The 25,874-nt window shown below is 40.4% G+C and overlaps 1 protein-coding gene across 4 annotated transcripts in view; it reads left to right on the top strand.

Moving 5' to 3' along the window:
• The window catches only part of adamtsl3 (ADAMTS-like 3), a 246,885-nt gene that overhangs the window by 176,707 nt on the left and 44,304 nt on the right, over positions 1-25,874 (top strand). For 3 of the 4 annotated variants that reach the window (XM_051379968.1, XM_051379967.1, XM_051379969.1), the window contains exons 13-17: positions 185-395; positions 1,580-1,727; positions 5,324-5,408; positions 18,982-19,277; positions 19,367-19,496. In XM_051379968.1, coding sequence (XP_051235928.1) covers positions 185-395; positions 1,580-1,727; positions 5,324-5,408; positions 18,982-19,277; positions 19,367-19,496 — 870 coding nt within the window. Of the gene's footprint in view, positions 1-184; positions 396-1,579; positions 1,728-5,323; positions 5,413-18,981; positions 19,278-19,366; positions 19,497-25,874 lie in introns of those variants that run through there. The other variant, XM_051379970.1, reaches the window with a different exon arrangement.

Below are 25,874 nucleotides of genomic sequence, written 5' to 3'. Positions count from 1 at the left end.
ACTGATAATGAAATTATCATTAAGTATCCAGAGATATAATCATATTTAGTGTTTTGCGTTGTGAAAAACCATCATGACATTCTTAGTCAGGACACATGCTGTTAATGTTATCAGATGTGAGATGCATCATTAAATGACCTGAGGCAAGCATTAAGGGAGCTCTGCCCCTATCCTGTGTGTGCAGTTGGGAGCCGGGCCCCTGGACCCAGTGCTCAGTGTCCTGTGGTGAAGGTGGCGGCTGGCAGGACCGCAGCGTGCTGTGTGTGGAGGAGGACACCCATGGACAGTTCTCCCAGGTGGAGGAGTGGAAGTGCACCCACTCCCCTCGACCTATCACCCGACAGATTTGCAACACCTTCGCTTGCCCCCAGTGGGTGGCCATGGAGTGGTCTCAGGTCAGTAAGTGTCTGTTTGCATCAGCCATCGACACCAGTAATAAACTCATCTAAAGTCAGTCTACAGCATCAGAGGGCTTTATGTGCAGGTGTAAAATACACCCATTGTTTCATCTGTTTTACTTTTATCTTTCTTTTGTTCATCTATCACTATGCTCTTGAAAGGTGCAATATAAATAAAGTTATTCACTATTTACTCCTCTTTTAAGTCAGTTGTCAATCAGAAATGCCAGAACTTCTCTGCCATTGGACTCTTGAATTTGAGGATTTGCTACATTTCTCTGTTTTCTTTGTAAGTGGAATATCTTTGTGCTTTGGACAAGAAATATGAACACTTAACCTTGGCCTCTGGAAAACAGTTTTGTACACTGAACAATTAATCACTTAATTGAAAAGATAACTGAGTCATTAATTCAGTGTTTCCCTACCTGGGGGTCGGGAGCCCCAAAGGGTGGGAAAAGATCAATCTGAGGGGTTGTGAGATGATTAGTATGAGAGGAATTAAGCAGAATTATTTCTGCTACACAAAGTTTATTTTTACAGCCTTTCTTCCAATTTAAAATGTAAAATTACTGACTAATTTAACTTCTTCACTACTCTAAAACATATCCACTTGAAGTAATAGACTCCTGAAATAGACTGGTAGGCACTTCTGATTTTTCTTTGTATGTGTACCTTTATTTCTCCTTCTTAGTACGCACCCACATAATGCTCGATCGAATCTGTAATAAAAGTAACCTATTGTCACATCACAAGTTAGCTAATGTGTCAAAATGCCAGCTGACTAGATAGCAAATCAACCTACATAAATGACTAGCTAGATAATTAGCTTCCATTTGGCAAACATTAGATGTAACATAAGATGTACCTAGCTAACCAATGATTAGTGTAGATGAGCTATAAGAAGAAAGTTGACAGGTTCTGACGGAAGCTTGCTCAACTGTTATTGGAACACATAGCTAAAAGGGGCGGGACTCAGAAAGGGTCCATTCATGCAGTGACTCAGTGGTTGAAAAGGGTCACAACCAACGGACACAAGCACCATTATAAAATGGTGGGATCACAAGTAGACATAAAGCTTCACAAACAAGGTTGCAGTGGCAGCCCAAACTTGAATTGATTGATGCCACCTGTAAAGTGAGTACTATATGTGAGGTAATGTGTGTGTTGCCATCCTACCGCAGTGCACAGTGACGTGTGGCCGTGGCCTGCGGTACCGGGTGGTTCTGTGCATCGACCATCGTGGACAGCACATCGGAGGCTGTGAAGCATCACTCAAACCTCACGTGAAAGAAGACTGTCTGGTCCCTATTGCCTGCCACAAGCCCCGAGGTAGGATGCAACAGAGCTGTGTAGGTCGTAAGGAAGACCATAGTGGACAAGTGTTTAAAGCTCACAAATGTAAAAAGCAATCTTTACATTTTTTATTGTATAAACATTCTCCTAATGGATAAAGGAGGGAACTCTATTAGCACCAGAAAGCTAACACATGCATACAAATACACACTCAAGCTATTAAAGGTGGGGAATGCAAAACCCGGTACCATAATATAGTGCAAACAATGACACAGCAAAATGGTAGCTATGTTGTGGGCATGGAAACTGTTGCTAAAACTGTTGTTGTGCAGCTAACATGCAGAGAGGATGAGGAGGTTTCCCAGAGCCAGCACACCAGCTCCAGACAGCAATACTCTCCTGCTACTATAGCTAACATCACAACAACAGCATATCTTGGCAAACTAAGCTGAACGTCCATGGGCAAGTCATTTAATGTTACGTGACACATTAATCCTGGCTGGAATAACAAGTTGTGGGGATCACTCCGATCTACATTGTTTCTCACTTGCAGAGCCAAGGCTGTGTATAAACACCAAAGGCACACAGAGCACACTAGTGGAGCATAAGGGGGGATACTGAATCTGAAAAAAAGAAAGAAAGAATGGCATTACCTAGAACCTTTACTGAAATGACCCTACCATTTCATTATACTCATACACGTTCATCAGTCCCATTTTTGTATATGGTATTTAGCGTTTCCTTCTTTTCACTTCTCAAAAAAGAAAACCAAAACACTTTCATTCCATTTGATATCTCATACTGTATTATCTGCGCTCCAAAAAATACATGGCAGCATTGCATAAGCATGTACTGTACATTGGGGTACAATCTCTATCTCTGCACGTAAAAGCAACATACTGATCCTAAGGTTGGTTTGGAGCCTATTAACATACAGTACATGTTGATAGCATACATTATGTAAAATGTGTTCTTTTTTTCTAGGGATGCACAATATGGATTTTTTTATCAGCCGATACATATAACTGATTACCTGATTCTTATGGCCGATACTGATAAAATTACCGATAATTACACATTTTTGTATTTTAAAAATAAGTCAGTTCATGCCCACCTGAGGTAAGAAAGGCTGAGATACAGTGAGCAAAGATGGATGATTTAATATTCCATTGCTCTCTTCTAATCAAATCAAACTTACATTACTGTTGTAAACACAACAAACAACAGTTCTTCAAATGCTTTTTCTAGTAAATCAAAAAACTTCACAAAGATTCTTTGACTTTCATAGAACGTAAAGCCTATCAAACATTTTGCAAAGTAATTCAAAATCATTTCAATGTATTATTGACCGATAATTTATCAGCTATAATTTCATTATCAGCATAATCCATATAAACATAAATGTCTCATTATTGACCAATAATCTATTGGCCCAAATATATATCATGTATCCCTGTTTTTCCATGTGTTCTGTCCACGTGTGTACTCTTACAGTGTGTGATTTATGGTCGGCTCAGGACTCTTTGTCCGTCACGCTCTGCTGTCCTTAATGCCCACAGTCACCACCTTCACCAGAAAAACAACAGGCTTCATTTGCATCAGCTTCCATCATGTGGCCTCCATTTATGATCTGTCTGTTAACATAAACTAGCATCCCTCTCTTCAAACTGCTGGAGCTTTTACAGGCTGATAATTCTCTCAGGTTTGCATGCGCATGTACTGTATGTCTCTAAAAGCTTTTTCCACAATATCAAAATCATTTTGAAGCTGTTATCTGAAGGTAGAACAGTTATATAATGGGTAAAAATTCTGTGTCTTGGTTCATAAACATGCATTTGAGCATATGCACAGTCCTGTCTCGTCATCACTATTAACCCATAAGGACCCACAGTGACATGGGTCTGGGTTCTTATGGGTTAACTAATAGCAAATGGGACCAATATGTCACGTTTTAGAAGGATTAAATAGTCATTCCAACAAAGTGAAAGGGAAAATAGTGACCACTTCCACATCTGTAGAGCAAATAAACTTGGAGGGTATTATTCCTTTTATACTAGGGCCAGTCCCAGTTAATGGGAGCTAGGGTCCAAAGAAAACGTTAATATTGTTTCAAAAAGTCTAAATCATTATAATGCAGTCCCTTACTGTGGTTGATTTTGTAGAGGCAGAGTTTTCAGTTACTGCCAGTGTTGACAGAGAAAATGCCATTTCCATGCATCGTTCATACCCAGGCAGCTCGGCCTCAAAGTCAAGGACCATGCATTCCTGACTATAATAACTATATATGCTGACATCAGTTGACTGACTCTGGGTCCATCTTTCTTTGGAGTTATCAGTTTCTTTAGATACCTTTAGTAAAAATGGGTTTTATTAGCAGGATTACAATTTTAAAATACATTTTAAAATAAAGAACGATATACTACCATGCACATGTACAGCGGCACATATTACATCAGTTGACCAGTTTTACCACTGAGCATTGGTCTGAGTGCAACTATAGCTAATCTTGACCACTCATTATCATGGCCTCTAGTAAAAAAATGTTTCTACAGGGTGGAAGTTTTACCATTATTTGTCTTTACAGCAGAAAAGGGAACATCATCACTGTACAGTGCAAGTCCTGCCTTCCAGCCGTGAAAACGCTCTATAATATACTGCTTGAATTGCTGAAATGCTTAATGGAAATACAATGTTTCTTTAAAAACAGCGTGTGTAGAGGAAACATGTTTGATGCTAAAATCTTTTTTCCTTATCTTTTAAGTTACACTCACTATGTTTGCATGCATTTCTGAAAAAGAGAACATTCCTACTGATCTGTTTACATGGCAATTGAATATTCCACTAATATCCCCTGTTTACATGCAGCTCTGCATAATCCGACAAAATCTATTTTCTCAGTGGTGGGATAAGTTGTAGCTGCCACTGAGAAGGTTCCCTAGCCTGGTTCCTCCTCTCTATTTCCATGCAAAGAAGTTGATGGGTTTCTTATTGATCTTACACTGTAAAACCTGAAGAGTTAATTCAATGTTTGGAGGATTAATTAATGTTAACTTTTATTAAGATGTGTTTTCAGATTTCACAATGGAAACGCAGGGTTATGCATAGGGTTAGAGTGGTATTTATGGTGTTGACTTTGGCTATAAATGTGATATGGTCCATTCAGTATTGAGCCAGGCAGAATTGGGATTATTTGTCCAGTGTCAGATATACCGAAGCTGGTGAGAGAGGAAGTAGTGGTAAAGGTTTGATGCACAGAGGAATAATGTTATACACAAAACCACTCATAAGAGGTTTTAGTCCAATTAATATCTTGCTCATTGTTGTTATTTCACATCACATGTCCTGTATTATATGCAGTATGTCCATACCTACTCATTTTTGCACTCACCTCTTGCTGAGAACTCTGCCAGGATAGGTCTAAATCCTGCTGGGGACCGGATGACTTTCCCAGGTTGCTAAAGTTGATCGAATGATGTACTTTTTTCATATCTAAAAGTAGGAACAATATGCATCACTTTTGGTTCAGTTAGGACCAATTTCCTACTCTGAGGTTTTTGATGAATTAGGGCCCTGATCACTGGTGTCAGACTGAGATGACTGGGAGTGTGACTCATTTTCTCTGTCTCTGTCAGAATCCCTGCCAGTGGAGGCCAAGGTGCCCTGGTTAAAACAAGCCCACGAACTGGAGGAACACAAAACTGCTACAGAGGACCCCACGTGAGTGCAGACACACACACACACACACACACACACACTCTAAGTGCATTAAAGGTGTCTAAAAGCGCTGATGTGAGTCTCAACTATAAAGAGATACAGTCTCTACAGTCACAGTCACTATCCACTCACTCCTCATTCACTGCCGCTGTGTGTTGTTAGCAGCAGCTCTAATATCAGAGTTATTAGACTCTGTATCCACTACCATCTGGAAACACTGCTCTCTAATAATAGCAGGAAAATAGAACCATGGACAAAACCAAGCAATATTTTGCCTTGATACACACTTTGATAGGATAAAACTGAGCACACTCACAGTGCTGCACTGTTTCAAAAGAGGGAGTGTGAATACACTACATTCTGAGAGTTATAATCTTTTAATGTATTGGATTTGCTCATTGCTTTGGTGATTTGTGCATTTGCAGGAAAACAGCAAAGGCTCACAGCTGCAAAAATAAATACATCCAGTATTTAAATAAATAAAATAAAGGTAGTGGTGAGACGGATACAGAAAGTTCTCAGCAAGGAAAATATATATACAATTTTTAGAAAACATCATTCTGCTTTTTCTTTGTAAAGTTTAACACACAGTGGCATTCTAAAGTTTTAGTTTGCAAAAACGGTGTACTGTAACAATTATGATTTACATTGTCTGCTATTAGTGTTTTGTTTTAATTTCTATTGGGTACATGCCAGTCCCCTTATTTGATCGTTCCCTTCTCGCTTAATAATAACTTTATTTATATAGCACCTTTTAAAAACAGAGTTTAGTGCTTTGCAGACAAAGTAAAGTGATATATGTGATATACTAAATGTAATTCAATATAAAAATAATGAATATCGAAATACAATAAGAGCAGAATACAAGCCATAACAATAAAAAATATAAAATAAAATAAGATAAATGATAGAATAAAGTACAAAAACGACATCACATGAAGGAAAGTCTATAAAAAAGGGTTTTAAGAAGCGATTTAAAAGAAGTGATTCTGCAGACCTTATCTCCTCGGGCAGGCTGTTCCAAAGCCGAGTGGTCCTGATGCCAAAAGCACAGTCACCTTTAGATTTAAGCTTCGACTGCAGAACAGCCAGAAGGGCCCCACCTGAGGACCTAAGGCTGCTAACTGGATAATAATGGGTCAACTTTCCTGGGGCCAGACCCAGAAGTGCTTTAAAAGTGATCAGTAAAATCTTAAAAGTAATTGTAAACCAAGGCAGATAAGCCAGGTTTGGGGTGCTGATCCAGTTCTCTTATTTCTACCAGGAGTGAGGAGGGATCTCTGAGGAGAACTGATACTCTTTTACCGGTCTTACACATCTCAATATTGGAAATCTGCTAATCAGACTGATCTGATCACAACATTGCTGCAGTTTTATACAGGAGTTAACAGACAACAACACAACTAACTCAAGGATTAGACTAGGTTTTAGATTTTATAAATGCAAACACAAATGACGATTCAGAGGACGTATCATTTCTCTAAACATGTTTCCTCTATTCCTTTCCTCGCATCCTTCCCTTGTAGGGACTAAGATGCAGGAAAAAGACACATGTAAAAGAAACATGGATGCAATTAAGGGAACTGGTATGTAGCCACAGTCTCCATATAGAGGTGCAGGTTGATGACTGTACTTCCTTGTTTGGAGAAATGCATAATCTATATATATTTACTGTAAAGCATTCCAAGTGTTCCTAAATGCAGGACTGCATAAGGCACATACAGGTACGTCACACTGTAAGCATGTTAGTTAAAGGTCCACTGTGTAACATTTAGGAGGATCTATTGTCAGAAATGGAATATAATATTTATAGATGTTTTCATTAGTGTGAGTAGTCAGTAGTTTTTATCTGCAGAGGGAGTGGGTCGCCTTCCATGGAGTCCACCATGTTGAACCGCCATGTTTCTGCAGTAGCTCAGAATGGACAAACCAAACATACACATTTTTGCGAGTTTCATGGCCACCGTAGTTTCTCCTACACGCTCACACTCATTCCCAGGTCTTCAAATATAAAATGCAAGAGCCAGAGTGTTATATTGATACTGACTGATCTGAGACTGACCTATCGCCAATATAGCGGTATCGTATCGGTATTGGCGTATATACCCCAATAACAAAACAGTTTTTCCAGTATATAATGCAGAAGAATTGCTTGTGGTGAATTGGTGTCACTGCAAACTTTCAGTGTGCTGAGATTTACAATACTGTGGCAAACAGCAGAGTAAGACAGAAGAAGCAGCTCTGAGCAATGCAAACTAGAATAGACTGACAATATATATGTTCAATTGTTTAACTTGCTAAATTGTATTTAACTTAAATATTCTTTAAAGGAGTTATCTGTTCAATAAAGCAGCCTTGTGAGGACTTTTGCAGTCATATCAGTGTACAATCCACATAGACAAGGTCTATTTTTATTCAAGTTCAAACATTGACTATATCGGCTGCCATATTGGTAATCTGTGAATTTTCCCTCTTAAATTGGTATCAGTCTCAAAAATACCATATAAGTCAGGCACTCGAAGTAATCACAAATCCACAGTAATGACCCTGTACTGTTACAGGACCATTTCTTTATCAGATCAGTGCAAACTATTCAGGGTTCATTATTGCTAAAACGCTAACAAAGCTGTGGCTATACTTTTGCTTTCTACAATTCTCCAATATTATTACTAGATGCCAACACACTGTATAAAAGAAATGGGAGCAGGTATTATAGGCATCCTTGAATAGTGATAAACAAGGTTGTGGCGTTACTGTGAAAGTGTCATGTGCCCTTTTTCAGACATGGAATACATTACATTGCTGCCTTCACCTGTCTGTTTAAGTAATGGCTGTCTGTCAGTCACACAGAGGTGATATCTATGCTAATATTCACTCAGACCTGACAGGGCATTTACAGAGCAAGCTGCGATATTTGGTACCCTGTGCATGTGAGAGAGGTGAGTTAATAACGTTATGATTAGGAGGAATGCGTTTTCTATTCTTCCACAGGTTCTTTTTCTGCCCTCGAAGCCTTCATTAATGACCATTTTGAGAGTGAGAGACAACTCTGCAGCCTATTTTATATTTTATAATTAATTCCTAGTTGCTCCCTCGATGTATATAAAGCTGGACATTCATTTATTTATCCATTCAGGTAGCAAAATAAGGGGACAGATTGTTGATCAGATTATTAGTGTGGTTGTGTGAGGAGAGCTTTTAACCTCTTTTGCCCTGGTCACACATGTTTTCATATAATCAACTGTAAATAATTGTTGTTGTCTGTTGACCTTTTCTATAGAGGCCGACATGTTGAACCACCATGTTTTTTTTTTTTACAGTAGCCCAGAATAGACAATCCAAACACTGGCTCTAGATAGGGCCTTCCACATTTGTTACGAGTTTTGTGGCCACTGTAGTTTCTCCTATGCACTTGGTTGAGTTTTTCTTTTTAAGTGATATGAAAAGTTACCAGGGGCCATGGTGCTCATTCATACAGAAGAGAGACATGTGCATGTATGAAAGATGTTATATATTGTTAGTGCACTATATGTGCACTCTTTACTCATGCTTAATAAAAATAATTCTGGCTCATACACACTCACACACCCACACATCCAGTGCTGTGTAAATCTGTTCGGCTCTGTTTCCTCTCCTTCCGCTGCTGATGATAAGCATGTGATTATTGCCTGCTGCTCTTTGCCTGGTCAGCTCTGATAGCCTCCACGGGATCCATCAGCTCTTAGAGCTCACACACACCTCAAACACTTGGCAGACACACACATGCTTGTTGGACTCTTTGCAAACATGCTCTTCAAACACTTCCTACACACACCTCAAACACTTTATCTTCATCACATGAAGCCAAGCAAATCTTATGTATAGCTACATTCATATGATTAGCAAAGCATTAGTTGTTAACTATTTAATTAATCACCAACTATTTAGATAATTGATTAATTAATCACTAGTGCAGTGCCCGTAGGAAGTATGTATTGCTATAGAAAAGTGGGAGGTTAAGTAGCTTTTTTCATGGATGGCCAAATGAGGTTGTGTTTGAAGGTGGGACGTCAGGGACATTTAGGTTTGTTGTGAAATGTGTAGATTGATAACTATTGTGTTTTCATATAATTTGGCTTTTAGCAAGGACACTGTAGGGAGATGAACCCCATTCCACTAACGTGAAAGTACCACACCTCATGGTCAGCGCATATAAATACAAATACAAAGTGAACTACATCTGAAATGGGATGAAACCTGGCAGCATAAACAGACTAACTTGTAGCATAGCCTAGTAAATGAACTGGGCAGGACATATTATTTAGCCTTGTAATATAGGCTAGCATACATCAGAGAGAGAGAGAGAGAGAGAGAGAGAGAGAGAGAGAGCAATGGCAGTAAGGGTTTCCACATCAAAAAATTGTTTTGAAACTACCAAAATAGTGTGAACAGATAAGCCGACGGCGCGGAGCGAGGGTGTGTCGGTCAGACAGTCTGATAACTGCACAGGTCTCTCACTCAACTTAATAAAGAGAAATATCCCACAAAGCAATGTTAGAGGACCAAACAACAGTAACGTAGTAACTAACTGTCTTTGGCAACTTACATGAGGAAAAAAAATACCACAGCTGTACGTGGAGAAGCGTCTGTCCTCCTGTCTGTCCTCCTGTCTGTCCTCCCACCTGTCCTACCGACTCTTCCGTTACATTTCTACCCGAAAAACAGCGTCTGTCACCGGCGAGTGTTTGTGATCAGAAATCACCGCGACCGCCAGCCCTACGGACCGAGTCATCAGTTTACTTTCACTTTCCAGGATGTTTGGGCTCTGCAGTGATTGGCTCTGGTGCGCACGTGGCTACGGTGGCTGTCGTTGACAATGCTAGCGGAATTCGGAAATAATTTATGAAATAATAATTTATTAACGGTATCTTTATAGTCCAAACAAAGCCGACGTTGCACACCCTTAAACCACACAGCAGCCATGTTGAAACTCTCAGGTCAGTCTGATCCTGATCTGCAGAGATATTTGAGCCACACACACACAGACAGACAGAGATGTCTTGCTTTATAGATAGATAGATAGATAGATAGATAGATAGATAGATAGATAGATAGATAGATAGACTGCAAGAACTGAAGTCCAAAAATATTTGTTGCACATTTGTTTGTTTGTGGAAGAACATGTGGAAAAACCAACATGAAAAACATGTGCTTGCTCGCTACAAAAATGTGTCTAAAAAACACATGTTGGGCGTTCACATGCAACTTTTTTCGTGTATGTTATCTGGATTAGGAAAATATAGATTTTAAAGAAGGTAAATGCATGAGGAATACATTGGGATGTGATCTCATCAGTCAGATGTAAATGGCGACTTCTTAAGAAAACAATCCACCCAACATGCAAAGTAAAAGTAAGTAGAGCCTTTACAGCAGGATCGCCTCTGGAAATTTTCAAGGGATCACTACGACGTGCAAAACGAATGTTAATAAGCGTCAATTAGCTTTTTTGTTATTTCTGATGTCATGAGACCCATGTAACGTTGTAGTGGTCCCTCAAGAGTTTCCTTCATCGCTTCTCTTGACCTGAGATGTGACTCCACCAGCTCTGCATGCTTAATTTGCATATTATAATCTGCAGGCAGAATCAAGACAATGATGATGGTGAAGAGCGCTATCTAACATAATGCTTCAAAAGCTCCCATAGATCTTCAGTTCAGTTGACATCTTGTGACTTTGATTGACATATAACATGCACCATTTCCACTACTTCCATTTTTTAAAAAAAATCTTATTTATGCAGGGTTTTCCTTTTATTTCGCACCCATAGTGTGTGCGACTGAGCTTGACTGTACCTTCCAGTGACAGGACTGTCTGTCCAAACCTCCACTCAGGAGAGCCCTGCAGAAAGTCTGGACTCCAGGGAATCTGTCTCTCTGCTCACATCCATTCATTCTGTTACAAGCTCACTGTCACACATTACCTCTGGTGCATCTGCTAGTCAACAGCTTTAGGATTTCATTACATAAATCAGCTATTAATCTCAGGTTTTTCAAGCAGTAGTAGTGTATTGTTCCCTGACTGGGATGGTGGGTGGATAGGGAAGAGACACAATGAACTGAAGCAAATTAAGTTTTTCATCTTAGTCATGTTATCTGCTGTGTACAGAGTGGATTGGAGAGTGAGAATGTATTATGCTTCAAATCTAGTACACTTTGCACTACTGGCACTTTTATACTTTTTGCACAATAAAGAAGCAGATGAGAATTGGACCCAGATAAAAAGTGTGTACTGAAGATAATTAAATAATGACAGTCATAATAGCAAAACCAAATCCAAATGTAGATTCATCCACTTCTTACACAGTACAAGACTGTCACACTGGGGTTTGCGTCTATACTCTTGCAACAAAAACACGTTGGTTAAGGTTCAGGAAAGATTGTGGTTTAGGTTAAATGTTAATATAAATCTTTTTTGTCTCAAGTCACTGTTGACTTTTGAATAATGCTGGTGTCACTACGGTTGGATAGCACTGTGACATTGCCTATTTTGAAATATGTTGTTGGTATATATTTCACTGATTCATTCCATTGTTAAAATGGCATTACATTTGGTGAAGAATGCATTATGATATGTTTTGGACTCGAAACTCAAAAAGTTTAGGACTTGGGACTTGTCAGTCTTGATTTTGGACTTGACTGAGAGACTTGCTTGTGACTTACAAAACAATGACTTGGTCCCACCTTTGCTTGTGAGTATTTGAGTCAAGATAAACTACAGTGGTTCATTCATGGTAATGAAAGAATTTGTCACTGATTGCAAACGGGGTGGCTCATTGATATATTTTTAAGTTTTTCAACAACAATGTAGCTCTACAGCACGGAGGAAGAACATATATCAGGAAATCAAACACATTGCCTCTGAGTAGGATCAATGATGGTTTGGGTCTTTTGATGGGTTTAGTTGAAATAAGAAAAACAGATTAACACCAGACTTATTCTCCAAAGGATTCATAAAAATACAGACATTTGCATGTCACACCCCTCTCTCTCTCATCTCTTGCCTGTATCTCTAATTTCAATCAAACAAAGGTAGAAAATGACAACAAAAAAGCATGCATTTCATGTATACAATTCTGTGCATTTCATCTATGCATGCCATAAATGCTTTTTGCAATTTTACATGTTACCAACATATGCGGACAGGACCCTGGGTAAACTTTCCATAAAAAAGCTTACTCAAGACCTAATGGAGTGTCTTAAAGTCCTCCTCTATGGCTGGAAAGTGAACAAAAGCAGCCACACTTTAAACACTTCTTCCTAAATGATTTTCAGTAACAGGAATTACGATCTCTGGCATTACACTGGGGATAGGATTGCCAATTCTTTAAAATTATAGCAGGAGCTGTGGCTGTGGAGACGCTGCAGTACACGGATTACAAGAAATAAACTCAAAGCAGGTGGTACAAGAGGTGATAATAGTTGATACTGACATGTTTACCAAGTACAGCAGTGATGAAAGCCACTGTAGGACAGGGTCCTGCCATTTGCTGTGTTCAAAACTCAATCAAGACATGCACAAGAAGTAGAGTACTAAAATGTCATGTCTCGTGCAGGTGATCAGTGTAAGCTCAAGCTGAAGTTTTGCCAAAATGCTACCATAAACGTTAAGATTATGTCTCCACGGGGAGTCACGTGACACGGTGAAGATAATGGCTGCTTAGCCGAGTACTCCGTCAGGGCATCTTATACATTTATCCGTTAGTCACATAAATAGTAGGCATCTCCCGACCCAAAACTGGTCTAGGCTATAGACAAAGCGCCTGGGAAACAACGATGAGCAGGTTGAAAAGCTCAGTCCGACAGAACCCTAAAAACACCGCTGGCATGCCAGTCGCCTGCACTAGCAATGACGCTAATTCACCGGCACCTCAGGAAGAAGACGGTGACCGTGCGTCAGGTAACGTCGCTAAAGATATTGCAAATATTTTTTCTGTACTGAAACAAATATCGGGTGAGCTGAGAAATACGCAAAGCCACTTCATCGATGGAGGAGAAGCTAACAACTCTTGTGACACGGATTAGTGAGGTGGAGGGGAGACAACCACCTGAAGGCTAACCCCCCAGCTACTAAAGACAGGTGGCCGCTCTCCGCGAGAGGCTGGATGACATGGAAGACCGGAATAGATGCAATCATTTGCGCTTTGTCGGCTTTCCGGAGGGCTGCGAGACAAGTGACCCGATCATGTTTTTGGAGAAGGTTTTACCCGAAATGCTGGAAATACCCACACCCTCGAGGGGATGGTTTACTGAGCGCGCTCACAGGATCGGTCCCCCATCTCGGAAGTCAAGAGCAACGGTCGGACACTAACGTTAGATTGATACGGTCGGGGGACAGAGACTGCGTGTTACGCACATCTCAGGGGAAAGGAGAACTTCAGTGGAACAGGAAACGAGTCATGATTTTTCCTGATTTCTCCAGGGGCACTATGGCGCATTCAGGGAGTGTAGGAAAGTCCTGCACCAACGTGGAGTGAAGTTTGCTCTTCAGTATCCAGCCACGCTCCGAGTCGACACACAAGAGGGGTCCCGCCGCTTCAACAATCCCAAGGCAGCCATGACCTTCATTAGAAGTGAACTATCCCAGTCGACCGGAGACGCAGAGTAATCGATCCGGCACACCAGCCTCCTCCCGGTTTCACTCTTTCCACTTTTCCTGCTGATACCTCTCTGATCATCTATATAGGAATTAACGTGTTCGTTCTCTCTTTTTTTCTCTTCCATCCACGGGGTGAGTTAAGTGCCCACGTGAACACGGATGTCCCTGCAGTCTATAACTGCTGTTGAGATTTGAAAATGACTTTAAGTATTATTTTCTCTACATAGTTAGCCTAGTGCATATTTAAGCACTCACCCGATACCATATTGTATCTAAAGAAGAATGACTAATTGTGTTGAATAATCTTAAGGTGCCTACTGTTTCTGTATTATTACTTGATAGGATGCTACTGATGGACTTGGTTTTGTCAGAGTTGCTTTACTGACAGTTACGGACTGGTTAAGGTTTATAGTGCGCAGTGTTCAGGGTTTGCGCAGTTTATACATGGTTAAGTCTTACTTGCGAAAACAAGACATGGAACCTGCTCACTACCACAGTTATACATTTTCATGCAAAGTTACAATGTCTGTTCATGATAATAATAACTTGCGCCTAGCCACCTGGAATATCAATGGTTTAGGAAGCCCAGCTAAGAGGAATAAGGTTCTTTTCAGTTTGAAATCAACCAGATATGATGTTGTTTTTTTGCAAGAATGCCATATGTCTCTGAAGGATTCCAAAAAATTGCGTTAAGGATGGGTGGGATATGTTTTTTTATAGTCCTGGAACGAGCCAAAGCAGAGGTGTTATCACCTTAGTGATTAAACATTTGCAGTTTAAATGCCTAAAAGAGGTGAAGGATGGTGAAGGGAGGTGTCTCACCATTTTAGCTGAAGTCCAAGGGAAAAAAATAATATTGGCTAATTCATATGCCCCAAATGTTGATGACCCTATGTTTTTGGCTAACCTTGAATGTACATTGACTGATATGGGAAGTTATCCAATTATCTGGGCTGGGGACATGAATATTGTTATGGATACAATTCTAGACAGAAGTGTCCCTAGTAAGACTAGATCCCCAAAATCACTTCTCATGATTAGGAAACTGTGCTGTGCCCTGGGTCTTGTGGACGTGTGGCATTTGCTTAATCCTACTGGGAGGGATTATACTTTCTTTTCAGCAGTGCTTGGTGTATTCACAAGAATCGATTATTTTTTTATTTCCAAAGAAATACTTCCATCTGCAATGTCACGTGCAATTGGCAACATACTAATATCGGACCACGCAAGAGTGACTCTTGACCTGGTGCAAATTAATGATGTGACGAAATCCCCAAGATGGAGATTCAACTCCTCCCTCTTGCAAGATGATGCCTTTAAGGCAATGCTGAAAACACAAATAGAGTTATTCATTGAAACAAATATTGCCTCTGTCTCATCAGTAGGCACAGTCTGGGAGGCCTTGAAAGAGTTTATAAGGGGACATGTTATTCAGTTCTCATCACACAATAAAAAACAAAACACAAGGCGGCTTGCAGATTTGGAGAGGAAAGTGGGAGAGGCAGAAGACAAATTAAAGCAGAACTATTCCCCACACAACTTAAAGACAGTCACGCAGCTTAAATATGAATATAATCGGATAATATCACAGAAGGTCGAGTTTGGACTTTTTAGAGCAAGACAAAGGTTTTTCGAGTCTGGGGATAAGGCCGGGACTTTGAATGTAGATCATCGTGAGATGCTTGATGCTGCAATCACGGCCGAAGAATAAAGGAAGTCATTCGAATGATGCGGTCTGGTAAATCAAGTGCTTTTCGGATGAGCTCACTCCACTCTTGTTACAAATGTATAATGAAGCTTTTGAAAGAGGAGTGTTACCCCCCACTTTGTCTCAGGCACTAATATCTCTAATCTTAAAGAAAGGCAAAGATCCCCACAGATTGTAAAAGCTATCGCCCAATTTCTTTAATATCAATAGACACTAAAATACTTTCCAAAATCCTTGCAAATCGTCTCAGTAGTGTTATAAGTATGCTAATACATGCAGATCAGGTCAGGTTTATACGTAATAGATTTGCCTCAGATAACATTCGACGTCTGATTAATGTTATGTGGGTGGTTAGGAACAACAATACACCTACCGCAGCCATCTCACTCGATGCTGAAAAAGCATTTGACTGCGTAGAGTGGCAATACCTTTTTCAGGTGCTGGAGATTTATGGTTTTGGACAGACATTAGCTGTAGCTGTACAAACTACTGGCATCATTTCTTCACATTTCAAGCTAGGTCGTGGGACCCGACAAGGCTCACCTCTCTCCCCATTATTGTTTTCTTTAGCATTGGAACCTTTAGCCGCAGCAATTCGTAAAGACCCTAATATCCCGGGAGTCCCTATTGCGGGGACCACCCACAAACTTATTCTATATGCTGATGATATTTTAATATTTATTACGGACCCAGGCTAATCTATTCCCGCATTGCTCAAAATTATAAAATCTTTCTCTAGCTTCTCAGGTTATAGAGTGAATTGGACGAAGTCTGAGGCTTGACAACGTATTGCCCAAATACATTATTTCAAGCCGGATCATTCCAGTGGCCCCCCTAGGCAATTAGACAAAATAGTGCAATGTAATTTTGAACCACTCCTAGAAAAAATTAGCACAGATTTGGAAAGATGGTCTCCACTTTATCTCTCATTATGGGGAAAAGTTAATATTATAAAGATGAACTGTTCCGCCAGAGTCAATTATCTACTTCAGTCTCTCCCACTGAATATCCCTGTAAAATACTTCAAACAATTTGATGCACTTTGTAACAAGTTTTTTTGGAATGGTAAAAGACCAAGAATACATCTGTGTAAATTGCAAAAGCCGGTAGCGAAAGGTGGCCTGGGACTCCCAAATCTATTGTTTTATTATTATGCATTCAACCTGAGGCACTTGGTACACTGGGCATTACCTCCAGAAAGAGCGCCACCTTGGTACGCAATAGAGCAGTCAATGTGCACGTCCTTACCTCCATTGCTATTCTTATCAGCACGAATGCCTCCGAATGCTCGATCCTACCCTGTTGTCTCTCATTTTCAGGGACTATGGAAAAAAGTGTCTGGTATATTTAAAATCAGCCCCTTTCTAAGCTTATCCTCTGGTCTGTGGGACAACCCCAAACTCCTTATTAATAAATCACCACCTATATGGAGGGAGTGGGTGATTAAGGGGGTACATACTCTGGGTGATCTTTATAAAAATGGTGTCCTTAAGTCATTTGACAATTTGGTTGAACAATTCTAGCCAGCCAACAATCAATTCTGGAGATATCTTCAGCTAAGACACCGCATTATTGCTACTTTTGGCTCTACACACACACCACCTCAGGGCATGGACCTCATTAAAGAGATTTTGCGGATCGCAGAGAGTTTCCATTATTACTCTATGCTTATGAACCATACTGGTTACCCATCCAACACAGCTCTGAAAACCTTATGGGAGAGGGACCTGAACATAACAATTGAAGAAAACAATTGGGACACAATTATTGGAGTCACTAAACTAGTTTCCAGGGATATCAAAATAAGATTGATTCAATTCAAAATCCTTCATCGTTTCTATTGGTACCCAAGCAGGCTATTCATGCTAGGTATAAAGGAAACACCAGACTGCTGGAGGTGTGAAGGGGAGCTGGGTACCCTAACATATGCCATATGGTCATGTCCAAAGATTCAGACATTTTGGAAAAGGGTTCATGAGAATATCACAGAGGTCATAAGAGTGGATTTTGAGTTTTGCCCCAGTCTTTACATATTAGGCAACCCTAAGCCCATGGCCCATATTGTAAAACCCCTAGCCCATTGGATTCAGAAGTATAATGATTGACAAACATGATAATGAGAAAGTGGAAAGATGCAGAAGGCCTATTGTTTCAAGACTGGCTTACAGAGCTAGGCAAAGTAGCGGCTTTTGAAAGAATATCCTATAGTATAATAAACGACATTGATAAATATAATGAGAAATGGGGAATGTTCTTAAGATTGTATTCATTATATGGTAGCTAAAAGGTATGTGTGTACACTCTGATCATTGTGTTCTGTTCTTGGGGGGCTGTCACAGAAATGAGGGTGGAAGTGGTCTGGGTGCAATACAGGGATCTGTTTACTGGACTCACATTGGACAATGAATGGACACGCAGCAGTGTTTTGGTAGTCTCCTGGAAAGACTGTTTAACATGTCGTGCATGAACTAATTTTTCTTGTCATGGACTGTCTATTTTATTTTTATATTGTATGTATGTATGTGTGTATGTATGTATGTATGTGTGTGTGTGTGTGTGTGTGTGTGTGTGTGTGTGTGTGTGTGTATATATATATATATATACATTTTTTTTTATTTTAAATATAATTATATCCTTATTTTATTTTAATGCCCTCACTCTGATATTTCATTATCAACACATACAGTTATGTATTTTAATTTTGCCTTTGTTTGTTTGTTGTAAAAATTAAAACTCAATAGTTTGAGTCATAAAAAAGATTGTTTCCACTTCATCAATTTTCTTTTTGTCACTATCTGGCTGGTTAGACAGCCCACTCTGACAAATAAGTGAGCATGCTAACAGAGTGATAGAAATTGTGGAGACCAAGTGACTAAAGCTTGATGCGCATCATAGAATCATTTGTCAGAGACTGTTCCCTGCTTCATACCCAGTCATCACGCAGGGTATGGGGTTGCACCTTTAGACAATACTGTTTGCGTGCCTGGTTGCAAATCTTGTATATGCTGACTGAGGCGTGATATCAATAAATGGGTTTCCGGCACGAAAGGCCGGAATTTTAGGCCAATTCCAAAAGGCGTGCTACATCTACATTTCCAACATTCCTGGTTATCTTTTACATGTACACTACAGTTCCAGATGGAGTCTCTTAACAGTTTTTAAATTGAATTAGAAGCCTTTGCTTTTTGCCCATCTCTAACCTTTCCTGTTTATGTTCTCTGCCTCTGTGTTCAGGTTCGTACCCGGGCCCTGGTCACCCTGCAGTGCCACCTGTGGGGCTGGAAGGCAAACTCGGGAGGTGAAGTGCCGGGTTCTGCTCTCATTCACCAAGACGGAGGTGGACCTTCCAGAAGGGGAGTGTGGCGAGGACAAACCAAATCTTGAGAGGCCCTGCAACCAGGGGCCATGTTCTAAAGTTCCAGGCATCTCTTCAGGCCTTGAGGACCATGGGGCCCCTTACATCCAGACAGAGGAAGTGTACAGCTGGGACTACAGGGGCTTTACTGCCTGCTCAGCCACATGTGCTGCTGGTAAGGTTTCTGAGATGGATGTTGGCAGTTGAGTCTTTTGTCCATGCCTACTGTCCTTTCATGTCCAACTGTTTCTTGTCTCTGTCCAGGGAAGCAGAAAGCAGTTGTGAGGTGTGTTGACAGGAAGCAGGGTGAGGAGGTGGAAGACTCTCTGTGTGATTCATCCAGCAGGCCACCAGTAATGATCCGTATCTGTGACCCTGAGCCATGCCCTCCAAGGTGAGATACTGGTATCATATGTAACTAGATGACCTAATGTATTCATTGGTATCAACCATGTCATGCTAGGAAGGAAGGATGCTAAATAACACCCCAAAGTTAGACAACATTTTGCTTGGCATGGCCATTTTGAAAGGGATCCCTTTACCTCTGACCTCAAGATATTGAATGAAAATGGGTTCTATGGGTACCTATGGGTACAAGTATCACATTTGCATTTTGGGCTAAAAAATATAAATGTGTTATTTTTGCCTAGTGTATCAGAATATTTCTTCATACTGAGATCCCTAAACAGTGTTTGAATTGCATAAATTGGGAAAATATACTTTATGCCACCCCTGCATAAGTCAGCTCCCCACTTGTGCCACCCCAGTCAGTAGAAAAGAGCGATAAGAGCTTGAACACTACAGTAAGGGACTGTTCCACTTAGTCTGTGGTCTCTCTGTGCTTGGGCCCAGTTTAACTTTGAGCTCTGTATTATAGGTCAAACGTATGAATATTAATGTTTGGCATTGTGCAAAGTTTTCAAGTAAGCCAGACTAGTGACCACTGAGTAAGGGCCATTTAAATGGATCATAGGTAAAATGCCATCAAGTATAGGAAAAATTCACAATTAACATTGGTTTTGCACATACATTTCATATTGTGCATAAGTACATATAGCAGTAATCACTAGTGCAATCATCAGTGTTAGGCTGGTCAGTGCCGGAATTGGACCAAAATACTTTATTGTGTATGCATCAACTTTTTTTATTTTATAACCCTCGAAAAAAATAATGCGGCTGATACCTTGGTGAGCTTAGTGGTGGGCACATCCATGCTCACCAGATGTGGCAGTACTCAGCAAAAAGTAAGAGTACTCATGTGGACAAAAATCAGAAAATCCTGTAAAGTACCGCTGAGTACCGGCCCATTTCAGGCACTGTTGCACAGCAGTTGATAGTAGAGGGCAGTTTTTTTTGTTTCGTTTGGGCTTTTATTGCCTTAATTGATCATTGATAGTGACAGCTGAAGAGAGGAAAAGGTGGAAAGAGAGTGGGGGTGCCACGCAGCAAAGGGCCACAGGTTGGATTCAAACCCTGGGCCACTGCAGCAAGGACTCAGTCTTTGTACATGGGGCGCCAGCTCTACCAGGTGAGCTATCCGAGCTCCCCAAGGGTAGCTTTTTTAATTCAGTTTTAGTACAGGTTCAATATATACCCAGGTCACTGTTGATGTTTCAAAATTCAACACAGTTCACAGTTCAGTTGCAAACTGTGTTGAGTCTGGGTAGAAATCTGGTGATTTAGTGGTAATATTGGATGCTACACCACAGTCAGGGAGTGTATGTGAAAGATTCTAATTTGTTTGCACACATGGTGAGCAGGGAACCCAAACTCATGTTTCTTTGGCACAACTTAATGAGTTTTGAAAGGAGAAGGCAGGTAAAAAAGCCTCAGAACATCAAAACAGTAAAGACCCAGAAACCAGGAGATGAGGATTGGTGAACTAGTCCCTAAATCACCTTTACAGTCCTTACAAAAGAGCCAGTAATTTGTAACATACATGTCAAATTCCTCTGTACTTTTGCCTCTTAAAAGAAACCTTCATGCCTTCTACATGCACAAAGCAAAGATGAGAACTGTAAATCTTTTTTTAAACCATGTTAAGTATAACTTGGAAATGAAGTTCATTGATTGAGTTTAGAGGAAAACTAAACAGAGCTGCCTGCACCAGTTTGAATAAACACTGGGATTACCACTGAGAGTGCAGTCAGATGGTTTGGGACCACTGCAGAGAGCGGTTGCTTTGTAAACTGATTTATATGCCATATTTGGCCCTCCAAAACAGGTTCCTTGCTGAATAAACACAATAAGACACGCAGTCAGGTTGGGCCAAGTGAAATGATTTGGCTGTTAAAGAAACAGTATTAGTATGAAATCAGTATGATGCATTTTTAGCTTAAAAAATAATTTCCACATTGAAATGTCTATAAACACTAGAGCTATGTTCTATACGTAGTTGAGTTGTGTTCTTCCATTATCCCAAATGTTTCCAGCAATGTTCAAACTCAGAGAAATTCTATTCAGGTAAGGCTGTATTTCACTGGTCGCCTGTCAGTGGAGTCATCTCCCCTTTGTGCCTGTGTCAGTGTTGTGGTTGTCTGCCAGAAGCTGTCATATATTGACTGTTTATCCAGTCTGAAGCCACATTTTTACCATCCACTGTTTAGATCTTGATGCTTTTTAAACGGCTTAATTTTAGTCAAAAAAACAATAAACACTGAAGGAATCCTAACCGGAAGAAGCTGACTGCAATGACAGCAAAGGTGGTTTGTTATGTTTTGATGCGAGAAAGAGCAGCAGAAATCACATATTATCGTTTAATAACAATCAATATCATACATAGCTAAATATGGATGTTCAGTACCAGATGGTGCAGCTAAGAAAACACTTTCACTTTCATTATTATTTTCAGCATAGAGCACAAAAGTCTGTCATGTTAAAGAAAAAATCAACTTTTTGTGCACATTTTGAGAAACCAGATTTTTCACGATGTTGACATGTTGACTTGCAAAAACTGAAGTTTGAATTATTAATTTAACTTGATATATCATCCACACTACAATCACCTAAAAAAAATCTATACGTTTTCAGCCAAACATGTTTTCTGTGAACAGGGGAGTGAGTAAGGTGCTCAGTAGGTCTGATGTAATTGCTCAACAACACCAGTGATTCAGTAATTACTTGGCAAGATGACAAGAAGCCTAGCTCTTAAACCTTTCAGCTCTGAAATGGAATAAAAACTCCTCAACCACTAGTACACTCCCAGTGTACTAAGAGTTTGAGTGTAGGTGGATTTACCCACTTTTGTTCCTTTAATGAAACAAGTGCAGTCAGACCTGAAGCCAGCAGGCAGGTCAGTTAACTTATTTGATGTCCCTCTGGCTGTATACAGGAGACACAGGCTGGATTCTCCTCCCGGTGTGGGAAAAAGATTACCACGCAGCTAATAATACACAGCTCCTACATTAAGCAGCACACACAAGTGAATGGCTTAATGTAGCATAACTTGCATTTTTCACTTGCACAATTTTCAAACCGTGGTCCCATTTTCCCATGTTTCCTCTGACTGACTGGCTAGGATGTCATCATTTGCTTTACTGCAGATTCTGTCTTGCCTCAGAGCTGCAAAACAGTTCTAACAAGCCATTAGATCTTCCAGAAATCAGTCTCCAACGCAGACAACGCCTCTTGTCCCCTTTTCAGCACACTCATTGCTCAGTTTGATCTGAGACATAAAACTGAAAAGAAAGTGAAGGGCACTGAAAAGACATGAAAACCGAAAATAAGACCTTTCTCATTCAGTATAAATGCTCTCAGCTGTTGCTGTACCGCCTCGAAACCTTATTTGCCATGTCCATCTTTCTAATTGCCAATGAAAGTATCATTCAGTGTTGTCAGTGTTGACCTGGTAATAGTCTGTGCCTGCCACAGAGCTGCTCCTACTGAAATGTAGATAGCTCGCTTACTTGCTAGTATCTAGCTAGCTAGTGCTATCTCACAAAAATGGACATCTTTTTTTTGTTACTGAATCTATTGTAGTGATTAAAGATTTTAAATACAAACATAACAATTATTGCTTTAATAGAAGTAAGACAAGATTTTACATTTTACATTGGCCGCAGTATTGTCAATGTTTTTAAAGACAACTTGTCAGAAACTTTTACTATTTTGGAGCACAGAAACGTTTTGGTATCCTCTGCTCTAAACTAACCAAACAACAAAACAGAAAACATGTCCACCGATCAGCCAGCACTGACAGGTGAAGTGAATATCACTCATTATGTGGTTATCATGGCTCCTGTCAGTGGGGGGGATATATCAGGCAGCAAGTGAACATTTTGGGCAACGTTTTGCTAAACATCAGTGCAACTGTCTGTTCCTGGCTCATGTTAGCATTCAGCTAAGAGAACCATTGTGCCTTAGTAGCCTCACAGAGGACTCATAGAGTTCTGTTTTTGTGAACTCAGCAGCTGGGCATTATTACTAGATCACTGGTTCTCTTTTTTCTTTTTTAACACAATGGATAACAAGAGTATTTACAAAACCAGAAAATTTACAAAACAACCACAGAAAAACAGGGACATTAGGTTATCGGTAAAATACAGAAACAAAAATATTTTATTTTATTTAATGAAATAAATGAATTTAAAGGTCCAGTGTGTAACATTTAGGAGGATCTGTTGTCACTAATGGAATATAATATTCATATGTATGTTTTCATTGTCATTGTGTTTTCCTTATCTTAAAATGAGCCGTTTATATCTAAAGACACCCCAGGTCGCCTTGGGAACTGCCATATTTCTCCAGTAGCACAGAAGGGATAAACCAAACACTGGCTCTAAATAGGGTCTTTCTCTAGATCCCACCAAATCATACAGAGTGTAAAGGACCAGTGTATAGGATTTGGTGGCATCTAGCAGAAAAATGTGAAAGAAAAACAATATGATCAAAATACTGAAGCATTTTAAATAAAAAGACCATGACATCACTGAAATGTCATTTCAAATAAGTTCTGCCTTTCCTGTAGCTGAAGTTGAATAGGGTCGGCCTACGCTGGTGTATTTTAACGTGGGTCATAAGGGTGGTAGTTGGAGAGCCTAATATTTTCTGAGGAGGTACACAATGTAAAAAGAACCACTGTCATAGATTATAGGTAGGTGGATTAGAGGCAGACAGACTGTGTGCACTCGTATCACAACTGAGATGTCAGTGAGGACGATCATTGAAGGGCATCAGTTTGTATTTTGCAAAAGTGGCTGTAACTCAGCAGTCAGAGGGTGGTTGTAATATTACTTCATCATCAGATGCCTGTGCATGTGTGTGTCCATGCTATAAATCACTGCATTTCCAGGCAGCCAATGGATATTTGCCCATCCAGTAGTCCTGCAAACTGGAAGCATGTCTGATTCACACACACTGATTTTCCACTCTCTTGTCCTCTAATGGACATTTACAGGAAGCAGCTGCAGCGTACAAGCCCTCACACACACACACACACACACACACACACACACACACACACACACACACACACACACACAGGGTGTAGTCTGCTGCTTGAGAGTTTGGGAGACCAACAGTGAGAACACAGTGAGGTGTATAGACTCCCCTATTCCCTCTTCTACTCTGTCTGTCTATAACTCATCTTCCCTCTCTCTCTGCAAGTGACTGCTATACATCATTCTTCATCGGGGGATTCCTTTCTTGCCTTGTTTTTTGTCTGACTTTATGAACTTATGAAAGCAATAAAGGAACCAGAGCTCTGTATCTGGTCCTTGTGCTGTATGAGGCTGCTGTGGCTCAGTTTGTAAAGCAGGTCGTCACCCCAATGCAGTCAAAGTGTCCTTGGGCAAGATCCTAAACCCCAAATCACTCCTGAAGGCTGTGCTGTGTGTGTGTGTGTGTGTGTGTGTGTGTGTGTGTGTGTGTGTGTGTGTGTGTGTGTGTGTGCGTGCGTGCGTGTGTGTAGGTGTGTGTGTGCGTGTGCGTGTGTGTGTGTGTGCGTATGGTTGAGCTTAGTATAATCTTGAGTACTTTGGATAGGAAGTGCTGTTTGCTCCTTATTGGATCCCTGCCATCAGTGTATGAATGGGTGAATGTCACAAGTGTTGTAAAGTGCTTTGAGTGGTCATAGCAGGAGTGTGTCCAGTGGGGAGGCCCTGGGTGGCACTGGCCACCCCTGAAATTTAAATGGCCATCCCGGCTGTGGCTCAGAGGCAGAGCGGGTCGTTCCTTAATCGGAAGGTTGTGGGTTCGATCCCCAGCTCCTGGTGCCACATGTCTAAGTATCCTTGAGCAAGATACTGAACTCCAAATTGCTCCCGATGCCATGCATCGGTGTGTGAGTGTGTAAACTAACAAGTTTCTGTTCGATGGACTTTGCCATCACTGAGTGAATGTGTGTGAAAGGGTGAATGTGGCACGTAGTGTAAAAGTGCTTTGAATGGTCGGAAGACTAGAAAGGCACTATACAAGTACAGGCCCATTTACCATTTACCATCCCTCTCTTCCACTCCGAGAATAGCCCAATTGTATTATCCCATGTATAAAATGATCAACAGTGACCTCTAGGATAATCCCATCCCCATAAAACTGTACAACCACAAACTAGAGGCATTCAGTTGATTGATGGCTTTCCTAGCTATATTGACAAAATGGTACGATTTTGAAGACTTAAAGAATCAAGTATAGAAGCTTTATATCATATTTGTATGTGCCACTCTGTGTTGCACTCTGTACTGTAATGTTTGTAGTTCAAGTAGATAGAGAACTGGTAAAATATTGCTACTCTAAAATGTATGTGTGTGTGAACACATATACGTCAGTGCCCCAT

Source organism: Dicentrarchus labrax, unplaced genomic scaffold (assembly GCF_905237075.1).
Source record: "Dicentrarchus labrax unplaced genomic scaffold, dlabrax2021, whole genome shotgun sequence".
Classification (NCBI taxonomy): Eukaryota; Metazoa; Chordata; class Actinopteri; family Moronidae; genus Dicentrarchus; species Dicentrarchus labrax.
The sequence above is the reverse complement of the archived record's forward strand: the minus strand, read 5'-3'. Positions and strand labels throughout refer to the sequence as shown.